General features: G+C 36.9%; 1 protein-coding gene across 4 annotated transcripts in view; it reads left to right on the top strand.

Annotated features, from left to right (window-relative positions):
• RAB2A (RAB2A, member RAS oncogene family) overlaps nucleotides 1-16,253 on the top strand; it is a 92,013-nt gene that overhangs the window by 41,317 nt on the left and 34,443 nt on the right. For all 4 annotated transcript variants that reach the window (XM_077876853.1, XM_077876855.1, XM_077876854.1 and 1 more), the window contains exons 4-5: nucleotides 10,958-11,040; nucleotides 11,451-11,543. In XM_077876853.1, coding sequence (XP_077732979.1) covers nucleotides 10,958-11,040; nucleotides 11,451-11,543 — 176 coding nt within the window. The remainder of the gene's footprint in view (nucleotides 1-10,957; nucleotides 11,041-11,450; nucleotides 11,544-16,253) is intronic.

The raw sequence follows: 16,253 nt of genomic DNA, 5'->3' as shown, positions 1-16,253 counted from the left end.
GAGGAGCCCCTGGGTTGCTCATTTGGTTAAATGTCTGCCTTTGGCCTATGCTCACAGGATCCCAGGATCAAGCCCCACATAGGGCTCTCTGCTCCATGGGAAGCCTGCTTCTCCCTCTCCCTTCACCTGCTGCTCTCCCTACTTGTGTTCTATATCTCTTTCTCTGCCAAATAAATAAATAAATCTTTAAAAAAAATTTTTTTAAAGTTTGATGTAGTCCCAACCACTTGAAGCCACTTTCCTTCTCACTTAGATTCATTGAATACCTATTCCATGCCATGCTGTATAGTGTTTAATAACAGTTTGTCATTTTGACCACCGCACCGGATTTGAGTGACTGTTTTCTCTGTTCTCCCAACTTAAATACATAAAAGGGGAGTTACTTTATTACATATGGTAGATGCTTTGAAGTAGTGGTTCTCAAATTTTTTGGTCTCAGAATCCCTTTCTTTATACTTTTAAAAATTAGTGAGGACCCCAAAGAGCTTTTGTTTATGTGGCTTATAGCTTTTGTTTATGTGGCTTATAGCTATACCATATTAGAAATCAAAACTGAGAAACTTTTTTTTTTTAAAGAGATGAGAAAGAGAGGCAGGAGGAGGAGCAGAGGAAGAGGGAGAGAGAATCTAAAGCAGGCTCCCTGTCCACTGCAGAGTCCACCATGGGGCTCCATCTCATGATCCTGAGATCATGACCTGAACCTAATCCAAGAGTGGGATACTTAACCAATTGAACCATCCAGGTGCCTCCAAACTGAGAAACTTATTAAATATCCAATTACTAAGTCATTTAAAAATAAGCGTAATAAGGGCATCTGGGTGGCTCAGTCAGTTAAGTGTCTGCCTACGGCCAGGATCCTGGGATCGAGTCCTTCATGGGGCTCCCTGCACAGTGGGGTGTTTGTTTCCCCCCTTCTCCTTCTGCCCCTCTCCCCTACTCATGCACATGTTCTCTTTCAAATTCATAAAATCTTTTAAAAAATATAATAAATTCATTATATGTTAGGCTAAACAAAGCAGTTTTTATGGAAATTGACTGTGTTTTCCCAAAACAAAACTTTATTTTTCTAGTGAGAAGAGTGTCGATTTGTTACATTTTGAAAAGTCTCTTCACTATCTGCTTAATAGAAAACAGCTTGGATTCCCATATCTGCTTCTTCACTGAGTCTTATGTGTGTTATTTAGTTGGAGTGTATGAAGAAAATACAACCTCACAGAAATAGGTAGTTGGGAAATGGAGGACTTCATGGACCCTGGAAGAGTCGGAGATCACATTTTGAGAACTACTGCCGTAGGTCAATTAGGACTTAATTCTTCACAGAATCCCAATTGAGAAAGATCAAAAGGTCAGCTGTTATGACAAAAAGCATATTTTCTAAACTAGTAAATGAAATACAAAATATGGGGAATTTTATCATTATATACCCCTGTTTTTTTCTTTTTTCTCTTGTCACTCAGTCTTGAGTCTTACCTGTCACCTATAATAGTTATTGAAGGAAGGAACCTTGGAGAATATTCAGTCTCACAGACTGGATTCCCAAGACCAAGCAAGTTGCTGCAGGCTGTCATGAGCACTACAATCCTGACTGCTCCTATATTATCACGTAATTGTCCCTGAAATGGAAAACCCTAAATCTCTATCTTGCTCTGTCCCAGAGTTATACATTGGACTCTAGGTTCTCGTGGTATCTTACCTCTTCTTTTTAAGGGAAGATTTACGCTTTTACTGTTTCTTAGGGTTCCCCCACCCTGAGCCTGTAGTGTCTCATAACTTTTTTGATTTATTTTCTCCCAGGCAACATGATTTCAAAACTGCATGGAAAAGAGAAAAACGAAATATGCAAAGTCCCTTTCTAGAGATTTAAAATAAATGCTCTCCAGCCAAAATGAAGTATTTTTTACTTCTATATTTGAAGAGTCTCCTTTTTCAGAACTGTTTTGCATAAATTCTGCTAATAACTTAGCTAATAAACTCATGCAGCACAGTGTAGTGTGAACGAGACTACTTGCTATTCTCTGATAAACACATTTTTCATACCTTGTACTGCATGAATACTTGCTTTGCTTAAAATACTTTACCCCCTTTTCCCATTTAAGACCAGCCCAGATGTCAGCTGTTGTGGAACCTTTCTGATACCCATGGGATAGCTCATTCTCCCCATAGTATTTTATATTTCTGTTATAGCTCTGATCCTGTTATTTTACTTGTTTGTTTACCTTCCTCAGAAATCATGAGGGAAACGACCATTGTATTGTGCTTAACATTGTGTCTTATATTCATAGATTGCTGACTGGTTAAGTGGTAAATTTCATTGAACGAATAAGTAAAGCATCTCATTCTAAGCAGCTTGTAGGATCATTGGATATGTCCAAGAGACCCCATTAACTAAAGTACGTAGTTCCAAAGGGAAGACTGATATTGTACTGAAAATATTGTGACATCAGAGGCACAAACCACTTCATTGTAGTCTTAGTTTATCACTTGTTCTTCTATCCTTAAGGTGTTCTCTTAATCCCCTCCAGTTTTTAAAACTTGAACAAGTCATTAATTCCCCAATTGTTTCTTTTGTAGGTTAATTAGTCCTGCCCTTTTTTTTTTCTTAACTTATGAGTTGATTATTTTACACTGCAGTGATGCTTCAGAAGAAATCTGTAGTAATTACTTATTTTGGACCAGTATGAAAGGGAAATAGGAAAAAAACCACAAAACCTTGTTCATCCTTCCTCTAGTAAGGTAGAGGAGGAGTCTTCTTTCTTCTGTCTCTAAAAGAGAGAGACTGGTATCTTCAAAGACATCATGATTCCCAAGAATTCCAGGGCTTCCACATGGAGGGTGCTAGGACCAATAAATAGCCCATTTCAGATTGTAAAGAATGTTCAAAAAACTCTGTTAATTTATTACTTTTGAAATTTGCTTTTTGAGTCTCTGCCTTAGAAGTTCTTCTCTAATTGTCATAGGTTTTCTTATTTCACATAACTTCCAAAACTCTTTAATAGACGTTATCTGACACACATACAGTTTGGTTCCACACTTGGTTTCCCATATCATTAATGTTTTTTTTTTTTTTTTGGTCTGTTTTAAGATTTTATTTATTTATTCATGAGAGACACAGAGAGAGAGAGACAGACACAGGCAGAGGGAGAAGCGGGCTCCATGCAGGGAGCCTGACATGGGACTTGATCCTGGGTCTCCAGGATCATGCCCTGGGCTGAAGGCGGCACTAAACCTCTGAGCCACCCGGGCTACCCTCATTAATGTTTTTCAACGTATTGATACATTTAGTTAGGAAACTACATTTTTATTTTTATTTTTTTTTTTAATTTATTTTTTTATTGGTGTTCAATTTACTAACATACAGAATAACACCCAGTGCCCGTCACCCATTCACTCCCACCCCCCGCCCTCCTCCCCTTCTACCACCCCTTGTTCGTTTCCCAGAGTTAGCAGTCTTTATGTTCTGTCTCCCTTTCTGATATTTCCCACACATTTCTTCTCCCTTCCCTTATTTTCCCTTTCACTATTATTTATATTCCCCAAATGAATGAGAACATATAATGTTTGTCCTTCTCCGACTGACTTACTTCACTCAGCATAATACCCTCCAGTTCCATCCACGTTGAAGCAAATGGTGGGTATTTGTCATTTCTAATAGCTGAGTAATATTCCATTGTATACATAAACCACATCTTCTTTATCCATTCATCTTTCGTTGGACACCGAGGCTCCTTCCACAGTTTGGCTATCGTGGCCATTGCTGCTAGAAACATCGGGGTGCAGGTGTCCCGGCGTTTCATTGCATTTGTATCTTTGGGGTAAATCCCCAACAGTGCAATTGCTGGGTCGTAGGGCAGGTCTATTTTTAACTGTTTGAGGAACCTCCACACAGTTTTCCAGAGTGGCTGCACCAGTTCACATTCCCACCAACAGTGTAAGAGGGTTCCCTTTTCTCCGCATCCTCTCCAACATTTGTTGTTTCCTGCCTTGTTAATTTTCCCCATTCTCACTGGTGTGAGGTGGTATCTCATTGTAGTTTTCATTTGTATTTCCCTGATGGCAAGTGATGCAGAGCATTTTCTCATATGCATGTTGGCCATGTCTATGTCTTCCTCTGTGAGATTTCTCTTCATGTCTTTTGCCCATTTCATGATTGGATTGTTTGTTTCTTTGCTGTTGAGTTTAATAAGTTCTTTATAGATCTTGGAAACTAGCCCTTTATCTGATATGTCATTTGCAAATATATTCTCCCATTCTGTAGGTTGTCTTTGAGTTTTGTTGACTGTATCCTTTGCTGTGCAAAAGCTTCTTATCTTGATGAAGTCCCAATAGTTCATTTTTGCTTTTGTTTCTTTTGCCTTCGTGGATGTATCTTGCAAGAAGTTACTATGGCCGAGTTCAAAAAGGGTGTTGCCTGTGTTCTTCTCTAGGATTTTGATGGAATCTTGTCTCACATTTAGATCTTTCATCCATTTTGAGTTTATCTTTGTGTATGGTGAAAGAGAGTGGTCTAGTTTCATTCTTCTGCATGTGGATGTCCAATTTTCCCAGCACCATTTATTGAAGAGACTGTCTTTCTTCCAATGGATAGTCTTTCCTCCTTTATCGAATATTAGTTGCCCATAAAGTTCAGGGTCCACTTCTGGATTCTCTATTCTGTTCCACTGATCTATGTGTCTGTTTTTGTGCCAGTACCACACTGTCTTGATGACCACAGCTTTGTAGTACAACCTGAAATCTGGCATTGTGATGCCCCCAGATATGGTTTTCTTTTTTAAAATTCCCCTGGCTATTCGGGGTCTTTTCTGATTCCACACAAATCTTAAAATAATTTGTTCTAACTCTCTGAAGAAAGTCCATGGTATTTTGATAGGGATTGCATTAAACGTGTATATTGCCCTGGGTAACATTGACATTTTCACAATATTAATTCTGCCAATCCATGAGCATGGAATATTTTTCCATCTCTTTGTGTCTTCCTCAATTTCTTTCAGAAGTGTTCTATAGTTTTGAGGGTATAGATCCTTTACATCTTTGGTGAGGTTTATTCCTAGGTATCTTATGCTTTTGGGTGCAATTGTAAATGGGATTGACTCCTTAATTTCTCTTTCTTCAGTCTCATTGTTATTGTATAGAAATGCCACTGACTTCTGGGCATTGATTTTGTATCCTGCCACGCTACCGAATTGCTGTATGAGTTCTAGCAATCTTGGGGTGGAGACTTTTGGGTTTTCTATGTAGAGTATCATGTCATCGGCGAAGAGGGAGAGTTTGACTTCTTCTTTGCCAATTTGAATGCCTTTAATGTCTTTTTGTTGTCTGATTGCTGAGGCTAGGACTTCCAGTACTATGTTGAATAGCAGTGGTGAGAGTGGACATCCCTGTCTTGTTCCTGATCTTAGGGGAAAGGCTCCCAGTGCAGGAAACTACATTTTTAGTAGCAAGGATCATGTCTCTCCTGCCCCAGGCCATTTACAAAACCATCCTAGAGTCCTTCAGGAAAAAATTTGCCAAATATTATTATTATTTGTTTCATCAGCCTTAAAGAAATTATTTTTTCCCCCAAGACCCAGTGTCTTAGGATGTTTGTCATTCATTGTATATCCATTTCCATTCACAAAAAAATAAAAATAAGGAAATTTCCTTTAAAAATTTCCATATCTACCATCCAGCATCTTTGCTTGTTTTGAAAATAGTAAGTATAGTTGCCAACAGATACTCCCTAGAGGCCTTGCTGCAAGCAGTGATGACAGTGTGTCACAACCGCCCTGAAAGCACTTTCCTTTGGCCCTGTGTAACTTTTTTTCTTTTGTCAGAAGTCAAATATGTGGTATTTTTAGTCTCTGTCAGGATGAGTCAAGAAAACAGTTTGCTGCCACTTCTTATTCCTTGACTGATGGAAAGGGAAGTGTAAGAAGAAGTCCATTCTCAGTCTTAGACCCTCATCCAGCCTTTACCTTCCTTTTTTTATTCTTACTCCTCTTTTTGCTTTTTGCCTTCCCAGTTGATCCAAATAAATTTTATTCTCTTCCTCCCAAATTTATAGTATGGGTGTTTTAAGTCCATGTTTCTGCTCAACTTCCCTCGAGAGGTTTTAAATTCACAAATATTTTTCCCCCAAGGAAGATATTGGAACTACGTAAAAAACACTCACATGCAGCCTACATGCTGAAAGTACCTTTTCAGCAAATCACAGGCATTTTTTTGGTTCTTTGTAAAATGTGTCCATTCTTATAACCAACTTCTTACCCAAATGAGTGTTTTTATTTATCAGTGGGGTGGTATAATGATGGATGACCCTCCAATTCAGTGGGAGCAAAGAAAGGGGCTGAAACCAAGTACCAGGAAACAGTTCTGCCTCCATTCCTCTCTGCTCTCATCCCCACAACCCCAGGAGTAGAGAGGCTTTTGCCTTCTATGGCAGCTGTTCATTAACCTTCTCTTGAATAACTACAAGGCCAGGAAGCTATGTTAGACATTTCATTCTACTCTAATATTTACCTCCCACCTGTGGTCTCCAGTTTCTCCTATATGGCAGCATTAAAAGAATCTGAAATCCTCTCTTTTTCAAAGTAAATAGTCTTAATTTCTTAAGGAATTTAACATCCCTCTTCTTTCTAGATATTTACAACCCTGTATCTCTTCTCAAGATGATCTACTTTCATTTCTCTAGGAGACTCCCTTAAAAAGCCTAGACTTAAATAGTCCAGATTGACTTTTTCAGTGTCCTTGCTGTGGACACTGAGACAGCCTTAAAAATCACTCTGATTTTTATTGATGTTACTGTCATCCAAAACAGAAGTCTTGTTCATGCATGTAGATTTCAGAATCTGTTTTTTTTCTTGATGGTAGTTCCTTGATCACAGGTTGAGATTTTTAAGTTGAATCTTTAGTAAGTACCTGAGATTTCATTTTTGGACACTGGACAACTTTTTTGGCTACTTAGTAATCCTTTTCTTCTTTTTGGTTCTTTACTGAGTTTTATATAGCGGGAACTGTTAGATAAATGACTAACAATGAAAGTAGAGGTATTACTGTAATATTGATTCTCACAGATCTGAATTTTCTAACTTTATTGGTCTTTTGAGATTAGTCAAGATAACATAATGTGAGTGCATACTTGTATATACTTCAGTATTCCGAGTTAGGCTATCCCTCAAAGAGAACTAAGGTGGAAACAAACCAGCATTTGAGCAGAGTATGTACCTTTTATATAATCAATAATACTAGAACCATATGATCACATGGAAGTGCTCTTGGGTGTGTGAGGAGAAATGGATAACTATGGGCTATGGTAGACAAGCTTCCTAGCTTTGTGAGAGAATCTGGAGGTTTGGACAGGTCCTCAAAGGGAAGGGAAATTGGGTAGCTGGAGGAAAATAGTTCTTCAGGCAAAGTTACATAGGCACAAAAGCAAGAATATTCTGAATATGGTCAGGATATCAGCAGGAAAAAAAAACTGACTATAAGAACAAGACTTTTCTTGAATAAGAAGATAAAATTCTAGAGAAACAAATAGAGATCAGATTCTCAAAAGCTTTAAGACTTAAAACCAGGGTATTTAGAAATGTTTGAGCAGTAGCTTACTGTGTGTAAAGTTGTATGTTATGGAGGTAACAGAAGAGAAAGAGGAATTAAATTCCCAGCGTGGTTATCACAAAAACTATTGGCAACAGAAAGACTTAGGCACGTAGGGAAGTCAAGTCAGGGTATTTCATCTGGCGATTGGAAGTCACTTTTAAAGGTATGGGCTAGGGGTGACTGATTGCCTCAGTCAGTAGAGCATGCAGCTCTTGATCTTGGGGTCATGAGTTCGATTTCCATGTTAGGGGTATATTGTACTTAATTTTAAAATAAACAAATAAGCAAATGATGGGCTAAAGAACCAAATTTATTTGATTTAGCAGTCCCCACATGGAAAACAGAGGTCTATAAAGCTTCTTTTCTCACAGAGGTTTTATGACTTGATTGTTCAAATACAAAGCATCACTGAGAACAAACATGTTCCATTATCTGGCAAGGCTGACTTGCTGTCTTTTACATTTTGCACTCTGGGTATCTTGCTGATTTTTTGCAGAACTTGAACAGTTATATTATGAACTGATAAGCTTATGGTCCACTCTGGTCTCTCCTAACCAGGTTTCTCTGGTGCTGTTCACTTAGCTAGTCATTTTCCTTTCATTAAATGTGTTTTGCTTTAATACCCTCAGCCACTATTAGAAATCTCTTACCGCAGGTAATTCTCTATACTGTTGAGTTTCAAGCTTCTAAAACTCCTTAAGCCAACATTTTGTATTGAAGATGATCAAAGATAACATCTATACTTCCTAAGTTGACATTCTTTTTCATGTAAAACATTACAGGTTAACCATCATTTGGCCATGTTTATATTAAGGTGTTTTTTTAAAAAGTAGATTGCTTTAATGTGATCAAGATAATTAACATTGGACTAGCTTTTTATGCAGTTGTTGGACAGTTTGTGTATAAAGAAGTCATAGTAAAAAACTTAATTGGGCAAGATTTATTTTAAGGCTATGAATCCCATTAACAGAGACTAGGCCAATGAGTGAGATGTCTTTACCAGTGACATCTCAAGAATTTGGAAACTATTCTAAATACTAAATACTGATCTTTAAAGTAAGCATAGGTTTTAAGATGCATGGTTATGTTCATAGACCTCACTTGGAATGTTTGGGTTTTTATTTGCTTGAGTCTTTAATTGTAATGGTAGGCAAAACTTGATTGAATGGATTCAGTATAAAGCGATGCATTAAAAACAGTATTTCCATATTATAACATGTTGTTCTTGGTAAAACAATACAAAGGGAGTGAGAATGGTGTACAGGCATGTGGGTTTTTTTTTTCCTTTGTAAAAATTTGTTTTCCCTTTTACTGTTTATCTGAGCTATTAACCCTGAAGTTTTAAATCATATAGTGGTGTTCCTCTTAATGGTATATTCATTTTAACTCCTACCACAGAAAGTCCCTGCAAGATTGTTCTAAAGAACTTTTGCCTTTTCTCAATATTTAGAGCTCTAAACCTGATTTTTAACTAATATATATATATATCTTTTTTATATTATTACCAAGACTCCTTCCTTGATATATATAATTCACAGTGAAAGTGAAAGAAATCTCTCAAAAATATAGTCCTGGGGACGCCTGGGTGGCCTAGTGGCTGAGCATCTGCCTTTGCCTCCGGAGTTGCTGGATTGAATCCCACTTCAGGCTCCTGTATGGAGGCCTGCTTCTCCTCCCTCTGCCTATGTCTCTGCCTTTCTCTGTGTCTCTCATGAATAAATAAATAAAATCTTTAAATATATATAGTCCTTAGTTTTCCTGTGCTAAGCAGTTTTAAAAATTCCCATTATGCTTATATTTTGGTTTATTAAAAGAACTTTTTTGGAAAGATACATCTCAATAAATTATATAAAAGTAATTTTAATGAATTTCATGTTTCCAACTAGTATTATCTAATGTTTTAACCTCGAACTATATGAAATTAATCAGCTATTTGTACAGTTATTTTGTGTGATGGCTTTCTCAGGATTCAGTTTGGCCAAAGACATTCAAAGTGCTAGAATTGCTTGCAAGTTACCGAGAGAAGGCCTAATCTTTAGTTTCCACATAGAAGTTATTTTTACTGAATCTTTTAGCATGTTAGGATTTACTGATGTCTACTTATTTCAGTGGGATGGAGTAATGACCGTTTTGTGCACTCGATTAAGACATTAGGATTCATTCTTTTATTCTAAAGGCTTTCTCTGCATGTTTGCTGTGTGCCAGACCCAGTGCTAGGCACTCAGAGTGGAGAGCATGGGAGGGAGGGCCCATATATATATATTGTGAGGGCCAAGAAGTACAAGGAATTGTAGTGTGGAGTGTTAGAACAAGGCAAAACTTAAGCTGTCTGTGTGAATTCTGAGGTTTAGTATAGTTACACTGAAAGATCAAAACTCAGCATACAAACAAGAATATTGTTCAAGTTAGTAGATTTTGAATACAGAAATTGTGAAAACTGGCTTGGTGTTTATTTAATTTAGATAGTTTTTTTTTCCTCAGAAGCTATAGAAGTGATCAAAAATGCACAAGTATTTCTGATAATACTTTTCATTTTTCTCATTTTTAAAACTCAGAGGCCGTATGTATATCCCTCACCAGCCTTCTTAAAAACCAGAATATTAGTGCACCAGTAAGAGAGAAAAATGAACTAATTTTGCATAATCTCTGAAGTCTGTTTTCACAAGTGGATATAAAGATGACTTCTACATCCTGTTGCTGTTTGACAAGCATTATATATCACATACAGAGGAAATTGATTAAGTGTGGAGAAAAAAATTATATAAATTAAATTCAGAACCATTTTCTGTTTTTCATAATAAAATGATTGCTCAAAGAATTCCATCTGATGACTGTTGAAAGCTCACTGCAGTTTATGATATAACTGATAAAATCTGCATCCTTGGCCTTCCAACAACCTTTACACCAGCAGATGGTGGGCGTAAAGATGTCATTCATCATTTATTTACAATGGACTTTATTTATTCTAGTGTCAACAGCTGCCCCAGGGAGTGGGTTATTGAATTCAAATGTGAGGCTCTGGGTTATTTGCTTCCTTTCAAATTTGTCTTCAGAGCTTAGTTGCTAGGAGTCCATTCTGTGTTCTAATAATGATTCATGTATTGTGAAGCCATTCAGTAAATTGGGTTGTCAGGGATTGCCAAAAAAGGTTTAGAGGTCTGGGGTGTGTGTGGCGGGGGGGGGGGGGGGGGGGGGGGGGGGTACGTGTGTGTCTGGTTGACTTGAGCAATAGTGGTATTTTGTGACTTTTTCCTAAGACTGGTGAAGTTTTCTTTTCCTTTACATGCTCATTCCCTACCTCCCCACATTCTATATGAATAAAAAGAAAATGTGTAGAGAACAGTTTATTAAAGAAAATTCTCAACCTTTTCTTTCCTCACAGGCAGGGCAAGAGTCCTTTCGTTCCATCACAAGGTCATATTACAGAGGTGCAGCAGGGGCTTTACTAGTGTATGATATTACAAGGTGAGAACTTGGAAATGTATCCGTTTGTTTGGTCAATGCAGAGACTTTCTCTAAATAAACATTGATTGCCAGTTATAAAAGTATGGTTTTGCCTTTATGCCCTGGGTGTTTGACTTTAAAACTTGTGTGTCTCTAATTAAATTTAAATTTACTGCAGAAATCTGCAACTAAATTATTTTCTTCTATAAATAAGCACCTCCAGGTTAATCAATTTGGTAATATTATTTATACACTGGAATTTTCCAAAGTGAGGTTACACTTTATTTCCAGATACTGTACTTGAGAGCTGTTTCTCATTACATAAGTGGATATGGCTGAAAATAGTTACCTTTAATGGAATGTATACTGTTCGTTGTACACTGCTAGGGGAACACACTGGAAATAGTGATCAAATTTTCTTTTCTATTTAGGAGAGATACATTCAACCACTTGACAACCTGGTTAGAAGATGCCCGCCAGCATTCCAATTCCAACATGGTCATTATGCTTATTGGAAATAAAAGGTAAAAAGACTAATTTAAAGCTTTTTTGCAATAATGATGAAGGAGGCTGTGGATAGCTGTTTATGTGATAATTGTTAAAGTGCTCATCTTACATGTTTGTCTAAATGTAAGTTATTGGTTTCTTAAATTACAAAATTTTGAAAATCCTAAGACTGTTTCTTTTGGTTTTTAAAATACAGATATTAAGCTTTGTTGGAAATTGTTATAATCATCATTACTATTATCATGAGAAATCGTTTAGTAATTATTTATTACTAATTATTGACTAATCAGTAATCTGATTTATTTGGAGGGTGAATCACTGTCAAATATTATCCAAATAAAAAAAATAATTATCCAAATTAATTTTTTTAATCCAAATTTTTTAAATACTTTACAGTAGAAATAAATATGTGTACAGAACTCAGAAAAATATTTTTTCTCTTTTTCATGACTAAATGTTCATTACAAGTTCATGCAATACATCTATTAATCAAGTGTATTTCCACTTAAAGTCCTGAAACATTTTTAGTATTGTTTACTAGATATCACATTAATACTTTTAAGCTTTTTTTTTTTTTTTTAAGATTTTATTTATTTATTCATGAGAGAGGCAGACACATAGGCAGAGGGAAAGGCAGGCTCCCTCTGGGGAGCCTGATGTGAGACTTGATCCCAGGACTCTGGGATCACAACCTAAGCCAAAGGCACATGCTCAATCACTGAGCCACCCAGGTGTTCCTCAGCTTATTTCTAAGGCTTTATATTAGTGTCATCCTAATGTTGATTTTTTTTTTAATCTCTCTAGGGACCATTATTTGCAGTGACTGTCCCTTGTGCTTTACATTTAAAATAATAGAACATGGGAAAACAATTTCTTGGACATACCTTCTCTGAACATTAAATTTAGAATGTAGGAAAGTTTTCACTAATTTTAGTCGAAAATTACAGTAGAGGGATGCCTGGGTGGCCCAGCGATTAAGCACCTGCCTTTGGCTCAGGGCATGATCCTGCAGTCCCAGGATCGAGTCTCACCGGGCTCCCTGCATGGAGCCTGCTTCTCCCAATGCCTGTGTCTCTGCCTCTCTCTTTCTGTGTCTCTCATGAATAAATAAAATCCCGATGTGAGACCCAATCCTGAACTCCAGGATCACTCCTGAGCCAAAGGCAGCCGCTCAACCGCTGAGCCACCAGGTGTCCTAAATAAAATCTTTAAATAAAAAAATAAGAAAGAAAATTACAGTAGAAACAACTAAAATGAGCACTTTCAAATGTTCATACTTTTACCAGTGTTTTCCTTGTGACTGAAACATGGTGGGTGGCATCTTACTGTGGCTTAAAACTGGTTGTTGCACTTGAGGACCTTATAGTCCCAATATGAAAAAGCATATGTACAAAGGTGTTTCTCACTACAAAATGAAATGATAATTACATGATATGATGGAGGTGTTAGCTAAGACCAATGGTGGTAATCGTATTGTGTTATATAAATGTATCAACACATTGTACACCTTAAACTTACACAATGTTATATGTCAGTTATATCTCAATAAAAAATAAATAATCCCTAAACAATTTTTAAGAAAGTATTTTCTTCATAGCTATTTGATCCCCAACTCTAAGCTCTAGTTAACATGGCTTTCCTGAATTTCCTTTGTGAAATGACTACTTTCTTAAATGTAGAGTCTTCAGTCAAAACAAACAAACAAAAACCAAAATAAAACCCTAAGTAAATGGAGAGATATATTGAATTCATTGATTGAAAACTAAATATTTTTTAGATGGTGGGTCTTCCCAAATTGCCTCAAGATTCATTTTAATCCCAATCAGAATTCTTTAGGCTTTTTTTAAGGAGGTAGAAGTTAATAAGCTGTTTTCATAATTTGTATGAAAATACAAAGATCAGGGCACCTGGGATGCTTAGTCAGTTGAGTATCCAACTCTTGGTTTCGATTCAGGTCATGATCTCAGGGTTGTGAGATCTGCACTTGGTATGGAGTCTGCCTAAGTTTCTCCCTCTCCCTCTGATCCACCCACTCATGGGCATGCACGCACTCTCTCTCTCTCTCTTTTTAAAATAAATAAAAAATTTATTTAATGCAAAGGTCATAGAGTAGCCAAAGTTGGGGGATTTACTGGCTCCGCTCTACTGATTTCAAAGTTTATTGTAAAGGTATTATAATAAGTTCAGTCTGGTATTGGCATAGGTAGACGTATATATATATATATGAGTCTATTTCTGGACTTTTTACTCTGTTCCCTATCTATGTCTACCTATGCCAATACCAGAGTGAACTTATTATAATCATATATATATATATATATATATATATATATATATATATATATATATGTATATATAGTCAATTTTTTGACAAAGGTTCCAGGACAGTTAATTAGGGGAAAGGATAATCCTTTCATCAAATGATGCTAGAACAATTGAATAGCCATGTATCAAAAAAATGAACCTTGACCCTTACCTCACACCATATACAAAGTTAACTAGAAGTGAATCATAGACCTAAGTGTAAGAGAAAAAAATATTTTAAAATTCTAGAAGAGGGCAGCCCAGGTGGCTCAGTGGTTTAGCACCACCTTCAACCCTGGGCCGGATCCTGGAGACCCAGGATCAAGTCCCACGTCAGGCTCCCTGCATGGAGCCTGCTTCTCCCTTTGCTTGTGTCTCTGCCCCCTCTCTTTCTCTCTGTCTGTCATGAATAAATAAATAAATAAAATCTTAAAAAAAAAAAAGATGTAAATGATTCTATTAAAAAAAAATTCTAGAAGAAAACAAAATTTTAGTGACTTTGGTTTTGTCAGACACTGTTTATCTTTTTTTTTTCCTTTCAAGATTTTATTTAAATTCAAGTTAGTTAACATGTAGTGTAGTATTAGTGTCAGGGGTAGAATTTGATAAGTCATCACTTGAATATAGTACTTATTACATCCTTAATGCCTATCATCCATTTATTTCATCCCCCCACCCACCTTCCCTTCCAACAACCCTCAGTTTGTTCCCTGTAGTTAAGAGTCTCTTATGGTTTGTCTCCCTCTCTTTTTATCTTATTTTATTTTTCCTTCCCTTCCCCTGTGTTCATCTGTTTTGTTTCTTAAAGTCCACATATGAGAGAAATCATAGGGCATTTGTCTTTGACTAAGTTATTTCACTTAGCATAATAACCTTTAGTTCCATCCTCATTGCAAATGACAAGATTCATCCTTTTTGATGGCTGATTAATATTTTAGTGTGTGGGATCCCTGGGTGGCGCAGCGGTTTGGCGCCTGCCTTTGGCCCAGGGCGCGATCCTGGAGACCCGGGATCGAATCCCACATCGGGCTCCCGGTGCATGGAGCCTGCTTCTCCCTCTGCCTGTGTCTCTGCCTCTCTCTCTCTCTCTGTGACTATCATAAATAAATAAAAAAAAAATTAATTAAAAAAAATATTTTAGTGTGTGTGTATATCATATCTTCTTTATCCATTCATCTGTCAATGGACATATGGGCTTTTTCCATATTTCACCTATTGTGGACGTTGTTGCTATAAATACTGGAGTGCATATGTCCCTTTGGATCACTATATTTTTATCCTTTGGATAAATACCGACTAGCACAATTGCTGGGTCATAGAGTAGTTCTATTTTTAACTTTTTGAGGAACCCCCATACTGTTTTCCAGAATGGCTGCACCAGTTTGCAGAGAGGATGCACCACATCCTCGCCAACATCTATTTTTTCCTGAGTAATTAATTTTAGGCATTTTGACCAGTGTGTATGGCGGTATCTCCTTGTGATTTTGATTTATATTTCCCTGATGATAAGTGATATTGAGCATTTTTCATATTATCTGTTAGTCATTTGTATGTCTTCTTTTGAGAAATGCCTGTTCATGTCTTCTGCCCATATTACAATTGGATTTTTTATTTTTGCGGTGTGGAGTTTGGTAAGTTCTTTATAGATTTTGAATACTAGCCCTTTATCTGATAGGTCATTTGCAAGTATCTTTTCCCATTCCATTGGTTCCCTTTAGGTTTGTTGATTTGTCAAACTTTTTTTTACATGGGACAGAGAAAAGGCATAAAGGGGGAAAAAATAACTATATACTTGACTTTTAAACAACACACAGTCAAAAACTAATGTTACTTTGATTCCCCAAAGCCTTAACTGCTAATAGCTTACTATTGACTGATAGCAAATAGTCAGTTAACATGTATTTTGTATGTTGTATATCTTATAATACTGTATTCTTACAATAGAGAAAAGAAAATCTTATTAAGAAAATGGTAAGGAAGAAAAAAATACATCTGCTGTATTGTACTATAATTTGAGGGGATTAGGGTAGAGGGAGAGGAAGGGAGAGAATCTTAGGCAGGCTTCATGTTCAATCCAAGCAGGCTCCGTTTCACAACCCTGAGATCATGACCTGAGCTGAAATCAAGGGTCAGACACTTAACTGACTGAGCCACTCAGGCACACCCCAGTACTGTCCTGTATTTATTGAAAAAAATTCACATGTAAATGGACCTTCACAGTTCAAACCCATGTTGCTCAAGGTCAACAGAATTGAGAAGTTTTGCTCTTCAAAAGACAGTTTCAGAGAAGTCTGGGTGGCTCAGCAGTTAAGTGTATGCCTTAGGCTTAGGGCGTGATCCTGGAGTCCTGGATTCCACTCAAGCCCGATGTGGGACTCGATCAAGGAGGAACCTGCTTCTCCCTTTGCCTATGTCTCTGCCTC

Source organism: Canis aureus, chromosome 28, assembly GCF_053574225.1.
Source record: "Canis aureus isolate CA01 chromosome 28, VMU_Caureus_v.1.0, whole genome shotgun sequence".
Classification (NCBI taxonomy): domain Eukaryota; kingdom Metazoa; phylum Chordata; class Mammalia; order Carnivora; family Canidae; genus Canis; species Canis aureus.
Note: the sequence above shows the minus strand (reverse complement) of the source record. Positions and strands in the feature narration are given on the sequence as shown.